The 20,607-nt window shown below is 44.1% G+C and overlaps 1 protein-coding gene across 1 annotated transcript in view; it reads left to right on the top strand.

The window, feature by feature from the left end:
- The window catches only part of lig1 (ligase I, DNA, ATP-dependent), a 42,625-nt gene that overhangs the window by 16,891 nt on the left and 5,127 nt on the right, over positions 1–20,607 (top strand). The window contains exons 15-25 of the mRNA XM_062405153.1: positions 555–654; positions 871–956; positions 1,885–2,000; positions 4,227–4,322; positions 8,595–8,705; positions 10,293–10,364; positions 11,860–12,004; positions 12,567–12,649; positions 13,313–13,465; positions 17,116–17,169; positions 20,235–20,378. Coding sequence (XP_062261137.1) covers positions 555–654; positions 871–956; positions 1,885–2,000; positions 4,227–4,322; positions 8,595–8,705; positions 10,293–10,364; positions 11,860–12,004; positions 12,567–12,649; positions 13,313–13,465; positions 17,116–17,169; positions 20,235–20,378 — 1,160 coding nt within the window. The remainder of the gene's footprint in view (positions 1–554; positions 655–870; positions 957–1,884; positions 2,001–4,226; positions 4,323–8,594; positions 8,706–10,292; positions 10,365–11,859; positions 12,005–12,566; positions 12,650–13,312; positions 13,466–17,115; positions 17,170–20,234; positions 20,379–20,607) is intronic.

Raw genomic sequence — 20,607 nt, 5'->3', positions numbered from 1 at the left:
GCCGGCCTCCTCACAGACACCAGAGGAAATAGATTCATCCCTGACTTATTAGTATTCTCCCCTTATTCCCGACTAGAGGTATGCTTTAATAAATGTCAATTAGACCACAGGCTCGGTGGGGAAATCTGCATTGATCTGTGTGGTCTGCTCTGGAAATGTTTTTCTTAGCTTTTTTTTTTAATTTGTCATTATTTTTATCAGGCAGGTCAATTTGGAGTAGATTTCTTTGTGGAGCTCAAGTGGATCATTTCAATTAAAGATTTAGTGGTCAGTTGTATCTAAATACATCATGATTATTCATGTGAAACTGCCTTCAAGGTCTTATCTGAAACATTTCAACCACAGTAGATCTGGAGTTTAAAATGTCTATTTCTAGAAAACACTGAGCTGCAGGTAAACACAAGTAATTGCGCCGCTCCGAGTCTCGTCTTTCCCCGACCTGTTTGAAGTGCCTCTGAAGTTTTATTCAACAACTACTCGCTCGTACAGATGTTCTGAAAGTATCACGGATCTGTTTGAAAATGCTTTTTTTTTTTTCTCTCCTCCCCTCGCAGATTTCCCTCCCGCTGTTATCGATGCCGGGAAGGGGATGAGCGCTGAGAGCAAGAAGGCCTGGATCGAAGAGAAGAGTCTCATCCTCAAACAGACTTATTGGTAACTGAAGCCTAAACAAACCCTCTGGTTTGACTTTGCAGTGTCTCCTCGGTGCCACGACGAGCCCTTATCCCCTTTAAGCCCCGTCCCTCATTCTCCCGCACTCATTCTGCTCACTTTCACTTTGGATGATATTGATTTTTGTCTTTTCCTCCATCTCTCTCTTGTTTTTCTTCTCAAACACCCGTCTTTTGTCTCTGACTCACCGCTGTTCAGCGAGATGCCCAATTACGACATCCTCCTCCCCGTGCTCCTGAAGGAGGGCATAGACCAGCTGCCCAATCACTGCAAGCTCACTCCAGGTAAGCGACCAATCGAGAGGCAGAAAGGTTATTTAATCCGAAATGGTGACTGCAGTGTGTTTATCGATCCGCTCAGTGGAGGTGAGTCAGTTATTTTGTTTGAGTCATTTATCACTAAAAGATAAAAGATACTACTCTGAGGATTAGCTCCCAATTACACTGTTGTCAAGCTATTTGTGATAAGGAGCCCTGGCACCGAGGTAGGGAATTATTACCGGCCGCCATCCGAGCGGCACTAAATTGGGAAACTAAATTGGACGCCGTTGGTCAGTTAAACAGATCTCGCTGCTCCTTTGGCAGGTAAGCAGTTGTCGTTCAGGGAGCTGTGTTGCTTCTATAGTGCGTTTGTAGTTAAAGGAGCTGTTGAATTATTTTGGATGGCACCGGTCGCTTTGGACAAAGCATGACTGTCCTGTCAATTCTGGCTCGGTGCTCTGTGAGCTGCTATTTAACCATTTGTTTCTTGGGGGGTGGAAGTATTTTTCATTATTTCGCTCCCCTGCTGCCGTTGTAGCTTAACATGGCGGCGCAGCCCAGGGGGGATGTGACTCAGATTACTTTCATTTCAGGTCCAAATGAGAATGCAAACAAACTTAATTTCATCTGTGATTTAGTCGCAGGGAAAAAAAGTTGTGGGTGTGATGTTGATGTGTCATGAGGGAATGTGTCACTGGAGCTAATTTCACAGCTCCTGGGTTTCCTGCAGGCCTGTTGAGCCCCCCCCCCCCCCCCCCCCCCTCCTCCTTTCCCTTCTCTTAAAAAAGTAGAAAATGGAGAGAACTTCTCCTTGGTCGCTCTCAATTTGTTTTATCAACTGTTTATAATTCATGAAAAATGCATAACCACATCTTTTTTATACTGATTGGTTGGAGTCCTGCTGTTTGAAGCTGTTTACTTCACATTGCCTCGCCACCTCTTCTTCTCTCAGGTGTGCCGCTGAGGCCCATGCTGGCTCACCCCACAAAGGGCGTTGGCGAGGTGCTGAAGAGGTTTGATGAGGCGGCGTTCACCTGCGAGTACAAGTACGACGGCGAGCGTGCACAGGTGTGTGTGTGTGTGTTTGTGTGTGTGTCTGTCTATGTGCATGTAGGTGGCAATGTGACAGAGTGCAACTGTTTTCCCCGGGCTTGGCAGCGAACATATGCCGGCTGAATTTTGTATGCGTATACCTCACGGCTGTGTTCTTTGAGTGTGAGATATTGCTGTTCTGTGACTTTCGCTGTGTGTTCACTTGACTGTGTGCATGCATGCATGGTGTTTCTGCAGTGTGTGAGTGTGTGAATGTGTCTGTGTGTGTACCTATTCTTTTAATATAAACAGTAGTGCTGCTTTGCCCTGGGCCTGTAGGCAGAGCAGGCTACCTCCACCATTGTGAGAGGAGGAGGAGGTGGAGGAGGAGGGGAGGGGTTGGAGATGTAGAGCAGTGAGGTAAGAGGCTGGAGACGGTGGAGGCGAGACACATTAAGAGGCAGAGCGAGATGAAGACACAACGGTGAAACAGTAGGGGGGGGGGGGGGCGCAGAAATTTTGAGAGAGAAACATGTGAAGAGACAGTAATGTAAACTCCCTCCAGCTGTATTGTTAATTTTGGACAGTCATGCCAATAAAGTGTCTTTGAACTGAGCTGAATTGAGAAAAAGAGAGATGAGCAGAGAGAGAGACGAAGAGAGAGAGACGATGGAGAGAGAGAATAAACGTTATGACGTCCTCCTCTCTCTCTCTCTCTCTCTCTCTCTCTCTTCCCTCTCTCTCTCTCTCTTTCTTTCTTGCTCTCTCTCTGTCTTTCTCTGGTCTCACTGCAGTGGACTTTACCTCCAACAGCCAGCAGAGGGACTCACGGTACACCACTCACTAAGAGACTCACAGTGTGTGTGTGCATGTGAGTGTGTGTACGCAGTGTTTGTCACTGTGTGTATCCGCGTCTGTGGCATTTGATGAATCAAAATATCTGTGTGTATTCATGCAGTGTGCCCCGTCTAATCAGACAAGGAACTAATTGTGTGTGTGTAGTTAAATTTACTAATATTATTTATCAGCGATGACACTTATTGATCAGGCTGAAAAAAAGAACTGGAAATGAGCCAGAGTCGTTAAAAAGGTTCAACTTAAAATACAATGAGGCTATTTAGGGACCTAATGAGAAGACGTGTGTTTAAGACTGTACACTATATTACAGAAAGCCTATGAATACATATTGTTACTACCCTTGTGTCAAGTCCTCTGATGGAGTAAGGGGGGCAAAGAAGACATGATCTGAGCGGTGTGGAGGATCACTGTTTTTGTGTTTCGTGCTGGGAGTTGCTGGGATAAGATGCCTTGAATCTGCCTCCATACTCAAGGAGATAGTAATAATCCTGCCATGACTTCTTCTAGTCACCTAGACTTGTTATCTGAGGAGGCTGTAGGTTAGGAGGCAGAGCGGGTCGTCCACTGAACAGAAGGTCGGCGGAGCGATCCCTGACTCCAGTCTTCATTCTGAAGGGTCTTTGCCAGATAGTGAACCTCTGCCCGTGCAGTGCTGACTGTGTGTGAATGATGTGTGAGTGGGTGAATGACTCAGTGGTCAAGAGAATCAAAACGCACCCGTTCACTTTAAATACCATTTCTCCCACAGACTGAAATGATCCTGTTGCACAAGTTAGAACAACTGAAGCTCATCGAGTTGATTTATTTAATTTACCACAGATCAATTAGAAGTTCAGTCATCTTTTATTAAACATCTCTGCAGAGGATTCAATATTGAGATTCATATATTTCAACTCAACTGGATATTTATTTATTTTTTTCAATGTACCTTTAATATGTTTTACCAGACCTTACAGTATATCACTTTAAACTTTGATTTGGATATGGAAAAATATTAGATAAGCCCGAGGAACATCCACAAAGGAGGAATCCCTGCAGCACAGACAGACATGGAACAGATACAGATTCAAACTCTATCTCCTGGAAGCATCTGTGGGTTCATTTCCAATCCTCGGCATCACAGCGTTCAGGACATGATGCAGGGAGAGGTCTTGTGGAGTCTGTGCCTTCACCTTCATGAGGATGAGTTATATCATATCAATCAGGTGGTTTTAAATGGTGGATGACGATGATGGAAACTGGCGCTCAAGACCACATTAGTTTCCCAGTCTGGAATATCTATGAATTCCACAGAAATCAAATCATTCCTCAAACGTCCATCGATCAGATAAACACTGACCCGTTTTAAATCTTTCTTCTTATTTTATTTATCATCTTGCATTATTTATTTCTCCCCCCCCACAGATCCACATTCTGGAGAGCGGCGAGGTGCGAGTGTTCAGCCGCAGCCAGGAAGACAACACCAGCAAATACCCTGATATCATCTCTCGCATTCCCAAGGTAAGAACAGTTGAACACACAGCGCTCCGCGGCTCAGCCCCCGGGAGGCAGGCGAGTCGACGTGAGCCCTGATTGTCAACCGATGGCTTTTACAGTGTGCAAGTAACAACTTCACACGTTTATCTTGCTCACTCAGTCTTTTCATTTTTCCATTTTCCCCCGTAACCACCTCATCTGTGTGCTCTCCGTGTGCTGCCTCCTGCTCTTAGCCTCCCCATTTGAAAGCCATTTGCTTTTTCCTCTTGTCCCCTCTTCAGCCGTCAGGGACCAACAGGAGTCATTCAGTGGTTTCTTTTCTCATGCTCACTCTGGATGGACATTTTGAATCAACAAGTTGTTTCATTTAAAGCTGCGGGTGAGCGAGGATCTGCTAGGAGCTGATCACCGGTACCTGAAGCCCTGGCACTTGGCCTGGAGTTATCCAAGCACGCTCTGTGCCTCTCCGCCTGCTGAGTGTTTTTCTGCTTTAGTGCAGAGCAGCAGTCACTAATAAAGCTGTATCAGTTCGCTCTCTCTCCTCTCTCGCCTCCCTCATTCACGGTGGCTGTTTACAAAGACTTTGTCCAATACACAACCGTCAACGATCAATAATATTAAAGGGAAATTCCCACCTGGTTTGTACTAATCAGGACAAGTTAGTGAATTAAACAAACACTCGGATCAGTCAAGCAACGTTAGTAATGGCTCCCTCAGCTGGAATTCGTGAAAGACGTGATTTATTGTTTATAAAGGAAAACAGAGTGGGCTTCTCCTGCACTGGTGTTTTTTAGCCTGTTTCCAACACAAGAAAAAAAACAACACCTGACATCTTCAATTTTATTTTGAAGTAAAGGTTTGACAAAATGGCTAAATTAGAGTTGTAAAGAAACATGCCTCTTGTAATGATTTTAAAAGTTCCATTTTGTAGAATGCATTTATATTTTTGGAGGATCAAACCTTTCACATATAAATATTTGATGCATCCCATTATTGCATGTGGATATTTCCTGATTTAAGTGGCATTGCAAATATCAACAATCAAATATTGAATAAAGAATATGATATATATATATATAGACACATATATCATATTCTATCATATAGTAGAGCTGCTTCTAGACATCCACTGAAGTCTGGATATTCTCCTGAAATGCTGATCCTGATATGCTCCACACATTCTACAGAGTTTTGGAGCATATGTGAGAATACAGCAAGTCTAAATTAATTCACAGCAAGTGAGTGGGCGCATTGATGAAGTTTCAAACATGCGACGGATGCAAAACTGGAAGAAAAACCCCACAAAAGGAATGCAAATATCTCAGCATGACAAAGAGGAGCCATGCATACATACATAGAGATGGTAGAGATTTAAGTGCCGACACCTATACACAGAATTTCCGGAGTGGAATTTATATTCATATGCTTCTCCCTGAGAGATCTACCCCGATGCCACCATGTGCCTGAATGTTCTGGACATTTCCCTGTTGGTGTGAAGACTGGTCTTACATGGCTGTTGGCAGCAGGGATCCAATCTCCTCTCAAACCAAAGTCGTCTCCTGAGTTAAACCCGCAAAATATTAGAGTAGTCGTGACTAAAGAGATGTTTCTGTTTGTAAAAGTCTGTGAGTACTTCTGTGACTTGTGGGTTCAGCTGAACTTCTTTGTTCCTGTTCTTTCTCTCAGAGATCAGGCTTATTTTTAGTGTTTACTCATCACTTGCACAGCTCTGTTGGTTTTTACTGCTGCTGCTGCTGCTACACATTAAAACCTTTCCACTGAAGAGGCGCTCCGGTGGCCTTGGCACTGAGCATGAACTGCAATATACCTTTGGCTGTGCCTTCGTTTCCTGTCATCTCTCTGCTGTTAACTCAGCAGTAAAAGCCCTGAAATGACTCAAATATCATTTTAAAAGCAACAACAGCAAACCAGCAGGATCATATCGACAGGCAGTGGGCACCATTGTGTGGAGAACATGTGGAACTATGAGGCACCATTTGTTTCAGATGGGAGGGAAAGTAAAAGGAGCAGCAGACATAAGCTGATGAACTATTCTTGTGAGCCTCTGTGAGAAAACAGCATGAGTTTATCTTGAATAGATGTAGAAGATGCTGACACATATTTGAGACTAGCTCCACCTCCAACACACAATCAAGCTGGAGAAAAGCTCTTTCCCATCGCCCTTGGTGCCCAGTGCAAAAAACCAGCAGCTCCGTGCCAGCATGACTTGAATGGATGCTGGTTTTCTCGGGGGTCAGCTCAGGAAGAGTTTTCTCTACTGGCTCCGCCTTTCCCTTCTCATCAGTTCACGTTACCCTCACGTTTCTCCCTCTCACTAACTCTCACCTGGCTCCCTTTTCTTTTCATATCTCTAAAAGCTTCATGGTTCTTTGTCCCTCGCTCTCACCTCATTGCTTCATCTGTCCACTTGTCTCTTTCTCTCATGTCGCCGCGTCTAATCATCCCTCTTTTCTTCTTCATTACATCTTGATGATACATGGTCGTTCCTTCACTGCTGGCTGCCAGTGTCTCACCTGGACTTCTCTTCTCACTCTTGTCCTATTCATTCTCCCTCTCTCTCCCTCTCATCTTGTGATAATAGCCTGTCTGCAGGTTCACCTTCTCGGTCTGCCTCTCGTACCCTTCCCCTCTCACTCCCAACTCTCCCAAACTCCTTACATAATCGTTCTTTTTGTTTTTGCTTTCATTTCCTCTTCATCCCCGTCTCCCTTCTCACCATTTGTCTTTCACTTTCATCCACACGTCTCCCTCCCTCTTTTTAAAAACATATTCTTTCACTCTTTCCCCTCTGTCTTCGGTCTCTTGCTCCTCTCCCTTCTCGTCATTCCCTCTCTCCTTTGCTGTCTCTTACCTTTCTCTCTTCCATTATCTCGGCCTTAACTCTAAGCTTTTGGATGGATAAAAACAAACGGAGAGAGAAGTTTGTGGCTAAATTGCTTGTTGTTATAAAGATGGAGCATTTTTCCTGTCTTTATATAATTCACGATTCTCAATTTAGTAGATTTAATTTACTTGTGTTGTGAAAGTAGCCGGCGTCAGTTGTTTAAATCTCAGATATTGATTTATCACATTAATGTGGCAGAGCATCGATAAGAGAGATTGCTTAAATTATAAAAGTGCATCCAGTGTCTGACATCATGTTGTCATGGCAGTGTCTTAATAACCACACACATTCTTATAAACACAATAGACGCACAATGGCAGTGAAACGCCAATGGCAGTGTGAGTTTCACTTCACACTAACACACACTGGCTCCACAGAGGAGACGGTCTGATTAGATTTTACAGCACCTTGCTGCATTATTTTGCATATTAATGAAGGAAAACTAATTTTCCTGAAGCTATCATAGCCCCGTATTGCTTTAAATTATGAATTAATAGTAATATATTAACACATTAATATTAATTCCGATGTGTTAATTTGTAAATAATGCATTGTTTAGCCTAATGACCTGATGAGGATAACTGGTAATGTTTTATATATCAGACCATTTCCAAACAACCTCTTCCCTCTAATGCGTTTCCTCCTCTGAGCTCTGATTGGATTTGTCTGATCAGATTTCACTCTCTGATCGTGTCTCAGTCTGGATCAGCTGGTAAATTCACACATTTAAAGAATCCCGGTGGCTCCCGATTGACCTGGAAATAAGAGATTAAGACCCACACTCAGGATTTTGTGGCTTAAATAATTAGCAGCCACTCTTGGTCAATGTAATCTGCCCATGAGCTGGGTGTGTTTTTATCCTGCTCAGGGAAACATCAGCTGCCAAAGCATTTTCCTTAAAGCTGAATTAAGAAAGAAACACAAACTGCAGAACACATCTAGGAATGGATTTGGCTTTTGGCACAGTGGTGGCATCCGACCAAGCGAGGGGGTGGGTTTCACAGTTTGGCAACTGGTCGAGCCGGAGAGACGGCTGCAAACAGACACAGCTACTCGGGAGTAGAGATGAATTCAAGGGAGATGATAGTGTGTTGACTTCCAGAGCATTTAATTGAGGCTCAGCTGCAGGACCTGAAACAGCCTGAACACGTCTATACGCCTTTATATTAAAACATCCAAGTTTAGCCTCCTACTGAGTTTGAATCTAAGTTTGTCCGACAGTTTCATTTAAGTAAATCCAACCATCTTCTGTTTGCTAGAGCAGGTGTTGCTTATACGCAGATGGGTAAATAACATCATCTGGCTTTTTCAATCATGAAACGCTCTTGGTCTCTCTCATCCATCGCCGAGTTTAATCCGTCTTTGTGATTCCTCTTCACTGACTCTTGCAGATGAAGAAGGACTCTGTGGTTTCCTGCGTCCTGGACTCGGAGGCCGTCGCCTGGGACCGAGAGAAGAAGCAGATCCAGCCCTTCCAGGTCCTCACCACCCGTAAAAGAAAGGTAAGATGTGGAGAGGGATGAAATGGAGAAAGGAATGAAATGTTCATGAAGGTACAGCAGACAGAGGAGATTGGTTAGGATGAGACAGGACAGCCTAAGAGCGGAGGGGAGTGTGTGATTGCAAATGTCAGTGTTGTCAGTTGTTTTCTAGTTTTGATCCAAATAACGACCTTGTCCCTCCACACCAATCACATCGGGGTGAAACTGCCCCGTTTACCCGTCTTCTGCATGCACCATGACACCCGAGCAAATTAGGACGGAAGAAACGAGAGTGCGAATATGGAGCCCATGATGAGGAGAGGGGGAGAAACTGATTATCCTGATGATTTCCATTTTGCTGGATACTGTTACAGCCTCTATGAAATCATGATTAGTTATAATGACAGTTTGATGCACAAACTGATTGTGCTGCCCTGCCGGCAATTTACGTAACAGCATCTCCAGTGTTTCCTCCACCACGAGCGTTCCTGTTGAAATGAAACATTTTCAGTTGAGGAGATGGAACCAGATACAGACTAATTAAACACTGTTAATGAGCAGGGGGGGAAGTGATGAGGAGGGCAGCGATAAATCAACGGACGAATCTCTCAAATTTGGAGGCCGCTGTGGATTTTATTGTAATTGCTGCCTGATCGGTTTCCTTCACCACTGGTCACAAACGTTTTGAAATGTTGTTAGATTGCATGAGGACGACACCACGCGATTCCCTTTCTGACGTCAAACCAAGTCTGACTATAACTCGAGAGAGGACTAATGCATCAAAATGTGATTCACCACATACAAACAGTGCTTCTATAGAAAGGGTTGTATTCCAGATTGTTTATTGTTAAAGTGTGAAGAGAGCGCAGGTCAGCAGGAGAGTGGACGAGGAAACTCAGAGACTCTGACACGATACAAACCAGCCGCTGCTTCTGCTCTGATCCTGAAGCAGCAGCACTAATAATTTATCAATATCGACCCGTCGTGAGAACACAGAATTCACACTTTTTGTTGTTCACGTTACAGAGTTCTCTTCTTATCTCTGCTTCACTATCAGTTTGAGTGAGTGGTAGCCATCTTCTGCCTTTTAAGTTGCATTACCACCGTGTTTAGATCAGGATAACTTCAAGTTGTAATGACGCCATTTGATTTAGGAGGAGGAGGTTGACAAATGGTAATATGACCAACAAATAGTCAACACAACTCTGTTCTAGAAATTCAATAGGACTTCAGTGCAGAAATCATGAGATCTAACATCAGGGCTGGGGTGGCAAGCTTGTATTCAGTCAAAGTAAAGAATTATAGAGACTGAGAGGAACGATGAAGAGCAGAACTTCCTGCTCCTCTAAGAAGAGCAGCAGGAAGTTATATTGTGTATGTGTAAGACAACGTGGCGAGGGGGGGTGGCAGACTTTCAAAATGAACGGGAGGGAAATCAAAGAGCTCTCTGTAACAAGTACCAAGGTTATATGTAGAGAATGTTTGTGAATAAGATGCGTCAATTTGCATATTTTTGTCAAGGGAGAAAAAACATTAAAATGCATATGTGTGTTGATGTGTGTTGATGTGTGTTGATGTGTGTTGATGTGTGTTGATGCTTCCCTGCAGGACGTGGATGCCTCAGAGATCAAAGTGCAGGTGTGCGTGTACGCCTTCGACCTCCTCTATCTCAACGGCGAGGTAAGACCCGGTGACGACGAGGAAGATATTACCCAGAGATCTCTCCCTGCACGTCTGTTGTCATTTTAAACTGCTTTGTGTGTGTGTGCGTGTATGACTGTGTGTGCGTTTTTATTGTTTGTGAGTGCGCTTGCATACTCATTGCCCCGCCGAGATGCCAACAACTTCCCTGAATGCCAATGATGGTGCTACTGGAGGCCCTAATGAGATAATGATTGTAACGCTCATTGTAATTCCAGCGGAGTTTGTCTGAGTGTGTGTGTGTGTCTGTGTGTGTGCGCGTATGTCTGAGACGGCCTCTGAGTCTGTGTTTGACAGTGAAAGCACTGCATTTCTTTAAGTGTGTGTGTGTGTGTCGGTCTTGGTTTGGTAATTGTGCGAGATTGAGTCTTTATGTTTTCATCCAGATAAAGCAGCATTTTTAAGCAAACCCTGAACAGCGAAGGGAATCTGAATAAGCTGACGTCTCCGTCAGTTTGTTCGATTTCCCAAGTGGACGACAACAAAATTACGTAATTAAAAGAGCAGCAGTGACTGTTAAGCTCCCCCGTTTATTGCTGCGTCCCACCCTAATATGGCGATTATGTAAATTCTATGAATTAATTTGTCTGTGAGAAAAGACGCTCTGTGTCTTACTCTTTTTATTTATTAGCTCGTGTCCTTCGTTTGTTTACTTCTTTTTGCCCACAAATTGGGAAGTGTGTCCTGAGTGTCCTGAGAGAGTTACTTCATGCTGTCTCCTCTAAATCCCTCCGGCTCAGGCTCCAACCAACCAGGAGGAGCAGCAGTGGCACCACGTAGGACCCCAAGGTCATGTCCTTGGACCCTTTTTTTTTTTTGTTGATGCTTTATGACATGAGAAGAAATTCGACTTCTAAAATCACATTAAAATAACGGCGTCTTATAGCAACATGATAATAAAGGCAGCTGTATGACATGATGATATGGCTCGGGAGGTAAAGAGGGTTTTCTACTTATCAGAGGTTATTAAAAGGTTTGTGGGTTCAATCCCCCGGCTCCTCCAGTCCATCTGCATCTTTCCCCTTTAGTGCTTCCAGATTTATCATTTCTCTGTTCAGATTCTTTTCTACCACAACTAAGTGTTGAAGATTTAAAGTTGGTGGTTTTGTGGCAGTTTAATTCATATATTATTTTGGATTAATGCCTCAAGAACAATAGTAGGTGTCGGGGAACAGACTCATAGTGAGCAACTGAGGCTGTGTGTGCTTGTTAGTGTGTGCGTTGCAGGTTTGAGACTGTATATGTGTGTGTACGTGTGGTTGTTTGCATGTGTGTCCAAAGCCGTCATGACTGCATCTGAGTTTATGTTTGTGTGGGTAGCTAGTTGAGATGCCATTTCATCCTTGTCATTGAAATGCTTCAAGCTACGAAGAGGAAATGGTTGTAAGAATACAGTTTCTTTTTTTTCCATTTGTAATAATGCATGTGTACTTTATTTATGTGTGTGTCTCTGTGTGTGTGTGTGTGTGTGCAGTCCCTGGTGCGACAGCCGTTGTGTCGGCGTCGGGCTCTGCTGAAGGAAAGCTTCTCCGAGGTGGAGGGAGAGTTTGTGTTCGCCCGATCCATCGACTCCGACAACACCGACGCCATCGCAGAGTTCCTGGAGCAGTCTGTTCGAGGTGTGTGTTCCTGTGTGCGAGTCGGTGACAGACTCTCACTTGTTTTCCTTCTCGCTGTCTTTTTGTGTCTTGAACTTTGTGTATCCGTTCTAACTGTGCTCTTGTTTCCTCGCCTGCTGTCCCTGTGCAACTTGAAGGTTTTTGTGTGTGGGTGTGTTGCTGGAGTTTCATTTCATTTGTGCCTTCACGTGTAAATTGTGCGAGGGTCGTGTGTGTGTGTTGGTTGTGTACTTGTGCTGCTGCCTCTTTGTCAAGCCAGGATGTTGGTTAGAATTTGTGTTTGCATGAGTGTGTATCTGTCTGCAACAGAGATGGAGCCTGTGAGTTGTGTAATTGAGTTTTCTTGCTTTGTGTTTCCAACTCTGTATATGAGAGAGAACACAGAAATGCGTATCCCAGTGTGTATTGTGTGTATCTGAGTCTCACAGTTGTGTCCTGCCCTTCTTTGTGTGTAACAGAAGCACACAAAGACCTTTTCGTGTATCTGAGAGATAATCTGTTCATTTCCTTTCTGCACGAGTCACATCGTGTTTTGTGTTTATTAATGCGTCTGTGTGTGTAGATTCCTGTGAGGGCCTCATGGTGAAGACTCTGAAGAAGGATGCCACCTATGAAATTGCCAAGCGCTCTCATAACTGGCTCAAGGTGTGTGTGTGTGTGTGTGTGTGTTTGTGTTATTTGTGGGAGTCAGCACTGTAAAAACACTAGTAACCCTCATACCCTTAATGCACAAACGTGGCAACACAGTTTTATCTATTACACAATTCAAAACACTTTGTTTAGGACACAAAAACATTAAAGTGTAAATTGACTATAAAGTTCTTCATTTATTTAAGCTTTCCTGTTCATGTTTATTGGAAAAATACAAACATGAGAATCTTTCTTTTTTTTTTAAAGGCCAAAATAAAGTGGCAGTTATTAGCAGAAGAAATTAATCTTCATCCAACTGAACAGAATAAAAGAAACTGAAAGAACAACGAGTCCTCGTTAAAGACAAAGAACTTTTTTTTAAGGGGGACATTTTTCACACTGATTAAAAAATCTCCGCTTGGGACATTTTCATCCAACCTGTCCTCAGATTTCTGGAGGACAAGACCATTTTAAAATCTATTAGCTGTTTAGAACTCTGACACGTCCCCCACATTATTAATAAATGACGTGTAATTGTGCCCTCAGGCTTTTGATTCATGCAAAGAAAACTGATTCCCTGGTTCGGACTCGGAACTGATGTGGTGTTAATACTGAGATGCATTTTTCAACTAAACCCTCAATCACGGCTCTGACTCTTTAATGCTGCTCCCACCCCAGCTGAAGAAGGACTACCTGGAGGGGGTGGGCGACACGGTGGACCTCTGTGTGATCGGGGCCTACATGGGGAAAGGCAAGAGGACGGGCGCCTATGGGGGCTTCCTGCTGGCGTGCTACGACGAGGAGAACGAGGAGTTCCAGTCCGTGTGCAAGGTGTGTGTCTCTGCTTCACTTCTACCAACTCTCTGAAACTCACTTAAAGTTCTCTACACGTCCTCAGGTTTGTTTATTCCTCCTGAGGGTTTATCTCATGAGTTGCATTGCAAAATTCACATTATACGATCTGTGAAATAATAGAAACCAATCAACTTTTTTAAAGAGCACATCCGTTACGGGAATATAGAAACATTATCAAATGCCTTCTTCAACTTTTGCAAAAAAAAACACCCTCACTGTGTGACCCACACGTTTCTGTTTGTGCCGATCATCAAGGTGAAGTTATTATTTCTACTTCCATGTGTTGCCACAGACATTTTTCCGACTGCTTCTCCGAGTGAGGTTTTGAAGTTGTGTCTTAAATTCTTTATTATCGTTCTCTCAGCACCACAGACGCCACCTGGAAGAACCCAGAACAATATTGACTTTTCCATTTTAATTTGAAACGTGCAAAGTTTTAATTTATCTCCGGATAAAGATGTTCTTTTGACCCAGCTGCATTTTTGTGATAAACAAAGAAGAAAATATAAATGTTCACACTCAAAGTTTACTGTTCTTAGTTTACTAGCAGATCTACAATGCCTAATGAAAAAATAAAAAAACATTTTAAACGTCCAGCATCTCGTTGGCCAGTTCACATTAAAACCACAATAATCGTAGGATTCACTGGATTAGCTTTAGTCGCTGCATCAAACAAACTGGCAACCGTGTGAATTTGTATGTGTTGCTGCACCTCAAGCCATTTGTTTGTCAACTTGTTTGTTTCTCTTCTGTGCGATTTTGTATTTCTGATCTGTAGCTTTACAGTGCTAAACAGCGTACAGGGAGTGTGAGCATTTCCTGTTTACGGCTGTTTGTTGCGTGTGTGTGCGCTTCGGGCTGTTTTTATGTTGGTGCAGCTCAGTGCATTTTGGATGCGAATGTTGTTTTGTGTGTGTGTGTGTGTGTGTGAAAGCATGACAGGGTGCATTTCAGGATAAGTGCTCAACATATATTGGAGCATGCGTGACCACTCGAATGTGCGTCTGCGATAATGACAGCGTGAACTTCACCACCGAGCGTAAATCCAGTTTCCTCTCAGTCCTGCTAAAACCCTCCACCCCCAGTTTTCTCCTCCTAAAGACTTTTATGTCTTTATCCATGAAAAAAGGGTTTTAGTGAAGCAGTGAGTGCTTCTCTTTTTTCTCCTCCTCCTCCTCCTCCTCCTCCCAGCACCACCTTCTTCACCCTTACACGCTTCCTCACATTCACACCTGGGAGCTCACTGGCACAACCTCGGCACTCGGCTGTCGGACGCTGAGCAGCTCCACTGCAGCTGACGGAGGTTAAAGCACCCGTGAGATTACCGCGTTTGCATTCCTGGCAGCTCTAGTGGTTTTCTCCTGTTCACACTTGCTTCCTCCATAAATAAGATCTTGCTGAGAAATGTTTTCACACGCGGAATAACCGTCCTGGTTCGGTGAGGAGAGGCTCGATGGGAGTTTGAGCTGCACAGCAGAAGACTGCACCTTGTGTGAAGGATACCGGCAGAATAACCCCACGTCTTTTGTCTGCTATTGATTTTCATATTAATCTTTCTCTGCCTGTATCGCTGCGAGCTCCGGAGTGTGAGACTCCCCTCAGTTATCAGAGGATTCTCGTGAATGAAGCATCTTTGGGACGGATCTGACAAAATCCTTCAAATTTGACACAAACGTCCACGTGGGCTCAACGGTGATCTGATTAGATTTTGGGGGTCAAAGGTTAAGATCACCGGTAGATTCTGAAAAACACTTTCTAGCCCATTATTCAACGGCATAACCGAAGAGCAGAAGGGGCGAGTTGGGACCATATCTCCCTGCAAACTTCACTGGCTGGTGGAGGCGTATAACTGCGAGGTGGTAAATCTAGTGTCATAATCCTGGGCATTAAACTTTATGGATATTACAGACAATGTCATTTGTTTCCTGCGCCCTTAATGACAATCAAAACGGAACAGGGGAAAGACGCTGGGAAGGAGATTGTCACGACCGTTGGAGACCTACTGTGTGTTTACTTTTTTCAAAAACTGTTTTAATGCAGGCAATATTAAGAGATGAGTGTATTTACATCACCATTTTCTAGTCTTATCGACCACTCGAAGCTTTTCTGATTATTCATACGTTGCCTCCATTCATATCACCTTCTCTATCACACAACACCCGTCAGTAGAGGGTTCAGTTTCTCACCCAAGGACTGAAATCGAACCACCGACCTTCAGGTTAGTGAACGACCTGCTCTCACTGAGCCAGGATGTGGAGCAGCAATCCTCTCAGATTAAAGAGCACTGGTCTCCTCACAGCAGACATGATGTTAGCACTCAGGATGCTCTTGTCTCTGTTGACACAGGATCCTTCCAGGGGCAGTGAGTGGAGGTCACCTGTGAGGTGGCAGCACTCAGAGCTCAACTCACAATCCCTGTAGTTATGAATGTAAAGTATTTAGTAATGGAGTAAAGCAGAAAATACGTTGTGATGGTATTTAAGGACGTAAAGTGCAGGTGTTAAACTGATGTTTGAAGAATGAGGGTGAAACACCTCTGTTGTGTGCGTCGTGGCAATGCAGCAGTTGTGTGGTGTCATGTGACTGCGGCGTTCACCTTTCCTGCGTGCTGCATGTCATCTTTCTCTGTCACTCGTCAATGCCAGCCGTAAAACAAAAGGCAGAAATCCATCAAGAAATAATCTGGTTGTCCTTGACACGGTAAACTTCACAAACCCTGAACGCAGAGTTTTTCAGTCACTGTCTTCATTTCCCAAATGTAATTTTCAAACCGTTCGTCCCACAGAAATGTCATTGAGCGAGACGGCGAGTCCTCAGCTGATCCAGGAACAGCTGCTGTCTGTTGGTTCCTTCTGCTTTAAAGTATACCACCATCTCTACTTTAATTCAGTAGAGATTATATGAGCAATAGACAGGACATGGGCTGAGAGGGAGAGAGAGAGAGGGGGAGAGAGAGTCCTGTCACACTTGAGACCTGCTGATCAAGGCCTCTGTGTGATGTCGTCAATCAGCGACAGGTTCACCCGGTTCCTTCTGATTTGATATATCCTGAATTCTAATACCCCAAAGTTCATGAGAAGCTGTTTGTGTTGAGATGACAATAACACAAATGTTCCACCGGTCATCTACATGTTGTGTAAAACAAACACTGAGACTTTAGAAAATGTTTAGTTAGGCAGTTTCTGGATTTCACGACACTTAATTCGCATCAAGATCTTACATGAAGGTGCCACAGTTGAATGAAACCCCTCTGGACCTTCTTATATTGAGCTAATTAATAAAACATTAAGGTTCTTGTGGACACTTGCATTAAAAAACATCTTCACAATTCATCTGTGAGCTGAATATCCTATATTTGCATGATATCCCTGCCTTTTGTCTTTCCTCAGTCTGTGCATGTCAGCCCATTAGATGCTGCCGGTGTCTCAGCGGGCTCGGGTCTTTTGAGAGGTGACACAAAGCTTCAGGCGGAGCAGGCAGACGAGGCTCTCGTAGTGTAGAGGGCGGGGGGGGGAATGCTTGCTGTTCTGTGTTCGTCTCCTCGCTGCCAAATGTCTGCCGTCTGCCTCACCATGAGGGAATATGTGTTTGTGCCCCGCTCTTATCTCCTTTTTTGTCTGTTTCAGATCGGCACCGGTTTCAAGGATGAAGATCTGGAGCAACATTACAAGTTCTTAAAGGTAAAGTGGCGCAGTGCGACTGTCACGCTCCAGTGCCACAGCTCAGTGGAAATCACAAGTCTGCACTTGTTTTTGCTGAGAATTGATACCATCATTTATCAGAGTCAAAAACCCCAAATTGATAAATCTGCTGCTGTAGCTTCATTTTTTTTTTTTAAAGCTGAATCAGATTCAGTAGCTTGGTAAACGGAGCTGAAATTCTACAAATACTGATTCTCTCTCTTCAGGTTCAAAGCAGAGTTTCAAACTGAAATACAATGTGTGCAGAGATCCTCCAAAAATACAAGTCAACCTGCTGTAGAGAGGCTCTGTCTCCACCAAGGCCCGACAGGTTGCCTGAATTCACCAGATCCACCAAATTACACACACTCAACGATATCAGTCCCTTAAATCTGCCTGATTTCAAGATCAGTTTATTATTCCCTGGAAAAAGGGTGAAAATGTCAATAAACGCTTTACGATGATAAAGGAACTGAATCTGGATCTGGAATGAGTTGTTCCAAACCATCTTTCCTCCAAGTTTCTGTAGAAATCTGTTCATTGTTTGTTGCGTAATCTTCCTCACGAGCAAACAAGCAGGCAGAGGTGAAACACAGAAACTCCTCAGCAGATAATAAAGCCGTCACTTTCTTGTAACCTTGCCTCCAGGTGCCTTTAACTTGACAAAATATAGAAGTCATAGAGGCAAGCTCGGGTTTTTACAGAAAATGATTTTCCCTTCTACCCCGAGGCTTGTCCACGTACAGTACCCACTGTTGTGATCCCGCTATTCACCACTTACAGGACAGAACAGAAATATAAATAACGTTGCTTTTAAAAATATCTATAGTGGCACAGAAACGTATGAATTCAGTCTGTGCTTGTGAAATACGCAGCCGAGATCATAAACCACCTCAGTTTCACCAATAAAAAGTGCACTTGGAGCAACTGTGCAGCTCCAGGCTGACGCTGGGAAATGAATTGCTTTTTCAATTTACTGCTGAAGAGGTTTGTTCCAGAGCAGCAGCGTCGGGAAAAGAAAATGACAACTGCTCCCCGTGAATGATATCTGCTGTGGATTTATTCGTAAATTGTTGCCTGTATTTAAAAACAGAAGCAAAGTGCAGAGGCTGTTTTAAAAAAAAAAACGGACTAATTGTGACTGACTGGTCCAATCTCGAGGGTTTCGGGGGATAAAACAAATCCTCGAAGTTAATTTAAAAAAACGAGATTAAGGTTTGGACTCGTTGGTACAAACTGCTGCTCGCTGCAGAATCCCAGTGAAGCAGTGATTGAGAAGCCAGAGGAACCTTGTGTTTGTTTCCCTCTCTCCCCACCAATCCACTGTGGTGCTTTGTAACGAAGCCCCCCACCCTCCCCAACCCCCTGAAAGTGATGGATGGTGAATCCGAGTGAGCTGCCGGTGTGGCCGTGTTGCTTTGGCTGCAGCGCCGCAGGCTGATGGGACTGGAGGCTGGGAGACGATTGGCTCGGTTCACGCTCCTCTGGGTGGTGCTGTGATTTAACAAGGGACACATTGATCCCTTCTCCCCCCTCCCGTCCTGGTGTTTATTCTGATAAAGTACTGGTCCACTGGAGTTTGGGCCGGTGCAGCTCTCAGGCCAGTTCTCCTCCTTTTTCTTCTTTTCATTTAAAATCTTCATCAGATTATTATTAAACATCCGAAACAGACGATTGACTTGTTTGGGCCGAACACAGGAGCCGAGCCGAGCAGTCACAGTTTCCTTATATCTCAAGTATTAGCTTGATGATTAAATTATCATAATAAATAACAATGACACTAATGAAGCAGCATAAATTCACAAGTCAGTCCCTTGATAAATTCAGTGTTTTGTTCTGTCCTTTCCGTGTGTGTCAGTGTGTGTCCGTCTTTGTCGGTTCACGATTGTGAGTCACTGTGCAGGCGGAGCTGTTTGTCATCGGCCTGACTCCATGACGCCCTTTGCACCCACCTGTTGTTCTCTGTTGTTCTCCTGCACATTAAAAGCCAGCGCTGGGTTATTATTTCTTCTTGATCGGCCTCTTTGATAAAGAAAAAGAGAATTTACAGTAAAAACCCGAGAGCCTGCAGTTTCTCCTTTTGTTAAACGAGAAGTCAAACTCGTTGTGCTCCCCCCCCGGTGACGGCAGCAGCACTTAATTGTAATTACTCTCCTTAAATAAGTCGCTTTACATTTGCCCTCAAGATGAATTCATCACCGACAGCTAAGAGCTCGACATTTATTCTAGTTGACAAATAGTGGCATATAAGTGAAATAGCTCCGACTCCCCTTTTCATGCAAAAGCCAGTATAATAATGACTGTGTTTTAAATTAACATTTCAAACAGGATGGGATCAGCGTGGGATCACGTACCAGGTGTTCCACAAGTTAGAGCTTAGGCGTAACAGAATTGTTCTATAAGACTCTGCACGCCCACCCGCTCACTCATTGTAATTCACACTGTATAAGAGCATCACTTGAATGCCCACAGTATAAACAGTGTGAGAGAGAAACCATGAGCCGCTTGAGCCTTTCCCCAGATTTACTCGACTGTGACCATGATGGTCTCGTTAACGCTGCTCGGTTTGAGACTCACGTTTCCTGAGACGGTTGTTTCACACCACGAGGAGATGGTCATCATTCTGTGACAGTGTGACACGCTCACTGACAGAATGATTGCTCCTGCCTTTTATTAAAAAAAAAGGTGCTATTAAATATTGTAGAAGTCGACGGTTTAATTTACGGACCACCGCTAAGCAAACAGCCGAGGGTATATTTCTGTTTTCACCTGACGAGCTGGATACCAGGTGTGTGAAGGTGTTTCTGAATGAAACCTTTCATGGTTTGGAAATCACACCTCCTCGACGAGCAGGCCTTTGAATGAGAGGGGGTTCAAACTGTGGAGATGATTGTAGCAGGACCCAGCAGCCGCAGCTTCCCTGTCACTGTCTGTTTACTCAGGTTGTCCGTGGAGGATTTGCCCCGTTTCTTACCTTGTGTATGTGTCCGCGGTTTAGTTTCACTTTTCTCATATTTGATACCGATAGTGAACGAATGTCATTATTGTTTTTTAATTTTCTCCAGGATCACATTCTGCCCAAACCACGTGCCTACTACCGCTTCGACCAATCAGCGGAGCCCGAGGTGTGGCTGGACGCCGTGCAGGTCTGGGAGGTGAAGTGCGCCGACCTGTCGCTGTCGCCCGTCTACAAGGCCGCCATGGGACTGGTCAGTTCAGCTACTAATCCCCCCCCCACCCCCTGCTCCTCCATGTGTTTCCACTGATGAATTCAGCCTGTCATGGTCGGCTGCCCGTAATGAAAAGTCACAATTAGTGCTTCTTAATTGAGTTATTAAAAATGTTGTAAAAGATGCCGGATTTAATGAAACAGATACGTATTTAGTACCTCGAGGTTTCAGCTGCACATTGGACACAAACTTCCACCGTGCATGTAAA

The sequence above is a fragment of the Platichthys flesus genome, chromosome 14, assembly GCF_949316205.1.
Source record: "Platichthys flesus chromosome 14, fPlaFle2.1, whole genome shotgun sequence".
NCBI classification, from domain to species: Eukaryota; Metazoa; Chordata; class Actinopteri; order Pleuronectiformes; family Pleuronectidae; genus Platichthys; species Platichthys flesus.
The sequence above is the reverse complement of the archived record's forward strand: the minus strand, read 5'-3'. Positions and strand labels throughout refer to the sequence as shown.